General features: G+C 36.9%; 1 protein-coding gene and 1 long non-coding RNA gene across 2 annotated transcripts; one reads left to right on the forward strand and one right to left on the reverse strand.

The window, feature by feature from the left end:
- Positions 1–362: 362 nt before the first annotated feature.
- LOC126591991 (probable membrane-associated kinase regulator 4) lies at positions 363–1973 on the forward strand. The gene has a single exon (XM_050257743.1). The coding sequence runs from the start codon at positions 531–533 to the stop codon at positions 1635–1637; it is 1107 nt and encodes a 368-aa protein (XP_050113700.1). The 5' UTR covers positions 363–530; the 3' UTR covers positions 1638–1973.
- Positions 1974–3890: 1917 nt separating this feature from the next.
- On the reverse strand, positions 3891–6186 carry LOC126594375 (uncharacterized). The gene is made up of 3 exons (XR_007613255.1): positions 5832–6186; positions 5154–5214; positions 3891–4365 (listed from the first exon to the last, which is right to left on the reverse strand). It is a non-coding gene; the product is annotated as an uncharacterized LOC126594375 (long non-coding RNA).
- Positions 6187–6668: the final 482 nt, after the last annotated feature.

Genomic DNA, 6668 nt, shown 5'->3' on the forward strand with positions numbered 1-6668 from the left:
AAAGGAAATAGAATTTTTTATTTATTCCAAGAGACGTTAGCGAATTTTTTTTATGAATTCTCTACCACTTTCATATTTTTTATACAATATTTTATAATGTCAGAAAATTAACGTTATACTGTAAGATAGTTGAATTCTATGGAAAATTCCACTTTAACAGAGGATTCTTATTGGGAGATTATATTCACACATCCCAAATTACTTCTCCCACACTCTTTTAATTTTTTAATATTTTTCTATCAAGTGTTAGTAGTGTATAGAAAATATTAAAAAATTTAAAAAGTGTGAGGGAAGTAATTTGTGGTGTGTGAATATAATCTCTTTTCTTATTTCTGTTATTACAATTATACATGCATTATTCAAACTTTTCAACATCTTTACTTTAAAGGGTGCTCTGCCTCTTCCCTCACCAAGCTCTCCTCCCTATAAGCTAAGCATCTTCACACACACACACACACACACACACACACACACACACAATCCAGAGAGAGAAACTAGAGAGTGAGAAAGAGAGAGAAGGGTCGCATGAGATGGCCAGAAGCCAAGCTTCAGGTGATCAAAGTGCGGATGAAGGCTACATAGACATAGAAGTGAGCTCTTCCTCCAACTTCTTGTGCTATTCCATCAGCTCTCCACCACAAACCAGAGAGTTTGAGTTCCAAATGTCCTCACTTTCTCAAGACAAAGAAACTACAACATCCCCAGCTGATGAACTCTTCTACAAAGGTACGCTCCTCCCTCTCCACCTCCCACCTCGCCTGCAAATGGTCCAAAAGATCCTCCAAACCTCCAACAACAAAACCCAGGAAGCCATTGGTGAAAGCTTCACCAAAAGGGAAAGCTCCAACACCCCATTGGATCAATCCTGCAATATCTCCTCCTCAGAGTCCTGCAGGGTCAGCAGTGAGCTCAACTCAGATGAGTACATCTCCGAATGGACGGCTGACATCTGTGTGAATTTCATTGGTGGTCACAATGATCATCCAAAGAAATCTTGGTCAACAAAGCTGAAGCAGATCAAGCAGTCCTCATTGGGTCAAAAGCTCAAGGCTTCAAGGGCGTATGTGAAGTCCCTGTTCACAAAACCCACCTGTGCAGATGACTACAACTCATGTGCCAAACCAGCGAGCAATGCAGAAGCAGAAGCAGAAAATGGCTCCAAAGTCACAGATTTTTGCTCCAACAAGTACATGAAAGTGGCCAAGAAAACCCCATTTGGAAGAATCGACAATGGCAGGTTCCAAATATCATCCACCACTCTGATGAAAAGCATTGAGAAAGAAATGGCTGAGGAAAACGCAAACACCCACAGAAAATCTTTCTCTGGGGCAATCCAACATACACCTGCTCTGCAATCTCTGTGTTCCCCCACATCTTCCTCTGTTTCTTCGTCTTCCTCGTCTTCTTTCTCCTTCAGCTCAAGTGGATTAACAGATTTGCATCTGCTGAAGCGAAGTACGAGTGCAAATTCAGAACTTGAGAGCTCGATAGAAGGAGCAATTGCTCATTGCAAACAGTCCCACCAGCTGGTCAGTTCAAGAATGCAGTTTGTGGGGGTCAAGAGATCTCACCAGGCCTCATCCAATAACGCCATGAGAGAAACACACATGAATAATTTGATTGCGTTATATGATTGAGATTTTGAGAATTTGAAATGGGTTTTTTCTGTTAATCTTTCTTTTGAATTTTTGGGGTTCAATTACTGATTACTATGCAGTGTGATTGATGTACAGGCATTTGTATTTGCACGTTTTTTCAGCACTGTTAGAGCAGAGACTTTCTTGTTCTTGGCGTTTTAAACTGTTCAAATCAAAAGGTTTAGGACAACTTTCTGTGGTTCCCCAACTTTTTGTACTACTCGTGAAGTTTTGTAGTTGTAACTGAGTTGATTTCCACAATCCTTTGTTTGATGCTTTTTGTTACTTTTTGTTTGATACATTATCGTTATTATTGAGTGTGAGTGTGTCTATTTACTTGCTCCTCTTTTTTTTTTCCTATTTTTTGATAAGGCGATGTTTTATATTATTCTAATTTACAAGCTGAGGAATTGAATTTTAGTATAAATATATATCAACGTTGATAGATTTTGTACCAATAAATGTATCCATAACACGTCAATGGATCAATGTTATTGACTTTTGTCAACAGAGTAACTTCCTAATATAGATATATCGTCACGTACTATCTTGTGCACTTATACATGTGAAAAACAATTTCAAATGCATTATTAGCTTAGAAGTCAAGACATCACAATAACGATATACTTATAGTATGTAAGTTTGTTAACAACAATCCGTCATCTAATAAAAATGGACATTATATTCAGAGAAGAAAATTTGAAATAATTTTGGCAGGAGTAGAAATGATAGAAGAAAATGAAAATGTATTTAACACAAATCAGTAAAAAAGGAGAGAACCCATATTATTATGGAAACCTTTTTTCCTGTTAAAGTGAGTCAAACTTTTTCTTATGGTTTAGAGTAAAACTTAAACTAATCCAGCGTCTTTGTTGACAGGAATAATTTTGCCAATCTCATCACTGACAATAATGTTCATCATTTTTTAAATTCTAAATAAACACAAATTTCAAAATCAACTTTCCGGCTTTATGTCCTTCATCATCCTTTTACTTGTAGGTGGATTGTCTGCCCTTCCATTTTCATACTTTTCTCATCCGTTCTTGTTTGTGTGGTCACAGTTAAGCCACGTTAACATTTTATATTGATTTTTTATAAAAATAATAAAACAAAAAGCAATTTTTTTATAAAAATAATAAAACAAAAAGTAATAAGAATATAAAATGTTGACATAATTTAACCGTGATCAAACAAACATGAGAGAATAAGAAAAGTATAGAAATGAGAGGGCAGACAATCCACCTCCCTTTTACTTTCACCCAAAAGCGCTGTGGGGGTGTGTGGTGATATCGTTCTACTGTAGTCTGTACTGCATCAAAGTTAGGAGCAGATAATCCATATAGCTTTCTTCTGTCAATCATTATTAGTAAGGTGAAATTCATAAACAATAGATGGTCTCATAATCTTATATTTTAGAGAACTTTAACGTAAAATTTCCAATACTATTTGCTTTAACGAAAAACTATATTTATACATTAAAAAGTCAATCATGGTACTATTCACTTTACCCTTTATTTTGTCTTTATCCTTAATACTCAAGGTTTTCAAGCTATTTCCATTAGTTTTCCTTATATTTTAAGTATTTTAACTGTGAAATCTTTACTTCTGTATGTCAAACAAAAAAATCTAATAATTAAGAATTTAAAGTAGGGAACTTTAACGAAAAACACCCGGTACTGTTCACTTTAACGAAAAACCACATTTTTACACTAAAAAGTCAATTATGGTACTATTCACTTTACCATTTATTTTGTCCTTATCATTAAAACTCAAAGTTTTCAAGCCATTTTCATTAGTTTTCTTTTTAAAGTATGTTATATTTTGAACCACATAAAAAACCTAATTGTTATGATTTACAAAATATAGTCTCCCTAGGATTTTCCTTAAAATATTTTTCTGTTGGTTTTTAGTTGCCGAAAGGTTTTGCATTATGGTTTTACACATCCCTTGTTAATTTATGTCATTTGATCTTCTTCAATTCATGCGATCCGATAGCTAAAAATTAGACGAGTGTGTAAGAAGTAAAAATGAGTGTGGATATCACACCCCTTACTAAAAATAGGTTGCATCAAGTCGAGTTCAATAAAAAAACAAAATACATCATATCGTTTTTACTATGCATCAATGTATACAATAAATTACTCAAAATGGACGTTTCAGTTTAAATATTTTAGATAAAACTATGTTCAGTTTAAATATTTTAGATAAAACTATCATATTTGACGGCTTAAATATTAAGGACCAACCCCAAAATGAGTTTTAAAGAACCACCATATTAATTTGATTACTTTGATGTTAACATGATAACACCACAAATAATTGTAGCTACAAAGATGTTCCCTGTCTTCCCTCCACAGATGCATGTTACATGAATCAGAGATGTATTAAATTAAAGAGTGCCAAAAAAATCTTTAAAAAAATGTGAAAGGAATGTCACACACCCAGACCCGGGATGTCTACTTGAACTCCGAATCAAGCTGTGATGGCCGACACCATGATGGTGACGAAGCCATAAAGTGTGGTGATGTGGAAAATGTGAATAAATTTAAACCTAAAAGTGCCTAAATGGAAGAGTGCGCATGTGAGCGGGAATGAACCCATTTCACACGTGATGTCAGAGCATAACTAAAGTATAGTAAGGTAGGATAAGAATCGTACCAACGAAGTAACCACTTATACCAAGATTTGCCAAAAATCCTCGTCGATACGAAAGTACAGCTGCTAAAACCTGGAGTGGCGAAAAACAAGGGTGAGTGGGCCTAAAATAAAGCTTCATAAAAACCTTTTTTAAAACGTTATAACCCCTCGCCGTAAAACAAGCATAGTTTCCAAATTATACATACTACGTATAGTATAAAAATGCTTACCATAGCCAATAGTATTTCAAGGATGCCAAACATCACAACTTTCATAAACAAATACTTGACATCTGTAATCACATAATTTTGCGTCAATGAACATATCATATTGAGTGCTCATCGACACGTGCTGACACACGAGTTCATGCAGAGGTAATATGACATGAACATGACTGGGTGTAACAATGACATACACTCTAGTACTACAATCACGTGAAGACTGACACTATGCGCAACACATACGAGTCCTAATTGCCTATAGCAATCTAGGACAAGACCGACACCTCCAATGGATCCAAAGTGAGCGTACGATGCGATGTGCACATACACGTGAAAGATTGGCCCTAGCCCGGGCGAGTACTAATACTGGTGCAGCTAACGATGAGCAGATAACATAAATATAATCATGCCACAGCAATTCAACAATTCTAGTCAATATAACACTATTCATGACCATAAATATAATTAAGGCATCCTCGTATAGTAAGCTTACCTATGCATCCCGTAGGATTATTTCATCATTTCCCAACAATAAAGTATTTCTTATAAATGTTAATTTAATCATGGCAATCACGTAGAGGATTTATTAATAAATGTATATATGGGAAACTAACCAATATATATATATATATATATATCAAAGAAAAGACCCACTTACAAATCATGTCGTCGAGTCGAACCCACCTCGTAGCATCGAGAGTCCTTGCGATGCGTTTCGCCTAGAAACGAACCATTTATGTAAATACGTAGCGTACTAATGTATAAACATGTTTTCGTACAAAGTACGGCTAATAAAGGAACTATTTTAAAATGATCGAATTTTTGAAAAACGGAGGGTAGATTCGGGTTCGGCACGTCGATGAACCTAAGGAGGGACCTCGGGTTCCTCCCAGTGTCGCCGCACACGCCGCCATAAGGTGGCTGCACATGCAACCAAGCACTATACGCGCCGACCACCCTCACGCTTCCACGCGTGCCCACGCACCTGTGAGTACTACTATACTCGCCTTCCTCGTGAGTTCTTGCAATTTTCTCACATTTTCTTCCTAACTTCCAGAGCTAATTTCTAACTTGATACTTAACCAAATTCGATGATTCAAGAACTAACTTGAAGCTAGAAATGTAGTGAACAAGGCTATACCAGTTTCGAGGGCCAAACGTCACCGAGATAGCCGAAAAAATCCTCTGCAATGGGCTAAATGGTCACGGGTACTAGTTTTTCCAAAAATCTGGGGAAGCTCACATTCATGGTTTTTTCACCATTAAGACACACATACAACCTAATAATCATTCAGAACATCAACAAGGAGATGATCAAAGGTATTTCGAGTCTTACCTTACTTGGAACAATGGAAAAATACTCGGAGAGCTCTGAGTTCGAGTTTTGGATTCGGATGCCCAAACAGGGCGTTCGTACATGGTGCTACGTTCGTGGTGGGTTAAAGGCAAGGACGACGATGACCATGAAACAGGGCATCGACAATCACCATGATTGCTTTAGTGCAGCGAGAATAGAGTGAGTGGGTGAGGTAAGGGTCCACGGGAAAGGTGAAGGAGTTCGATCCCACTTGAATCTGAGTTTTGGGAAGGATGACAGGTAGTGGCACCTAGGTGGCGGTTCAGTGAAGCTCGCCGGAGGTGTGGTGGTGATGACAGGTCTTTGTATTTACAGAGGAAGAAATAGAGTGAAGATAAAGTTAGATGGGAGAGAGTGAAAAGTGTTTTAAAAAAAAATGAAAGATAGAGTGTGTGCTCCAGAAAGAAGGGGACATGGGAGTGAAGGAAGGAATGGTGTGGATCCCATTGGCTCACAAAACAAAGCCACAAATGACAAAACAGAAAAATAACTCCCAAAAACGTGAAATTACTAAAACGTCTTTCACATTCATAGTTCCGTAAAATTTTAACCGTACCTCTGATTTCGATTCCGCTTGCACCCACACATTCGTAGCGACGAGTACTACAAGGATACACTAAAAGAATGTTTCGTACGTCTCACTATACGCTAGTCCATGAAGGTCAACACCCTCACCTCCAGGGGCATTTTCGTCAATTCCCTCATTTAAAATTAATAAAATTGTCAAGTTAGGGACATGCTGTCACAAATGTCACACCAAAATTACTTTCAAAATTCCAAAGAACTAAAGAAGAATTGAAAATGGCATTTTCTAGC

The sequence above is a fragment of the Malus sylvestris genome, chromosome 12, assembly GCF_916048215.2.
Source record: "Malus sylvestris chromosome 12, drMalSylv7.2, whole genome shotgun sequence".
Lineage (NCBI taxonomy): Eukaryota > Viridiplantae > Streptophyta > Magnoliopsida > Rosales > Rosaceae > Malus > Malus sylvestris.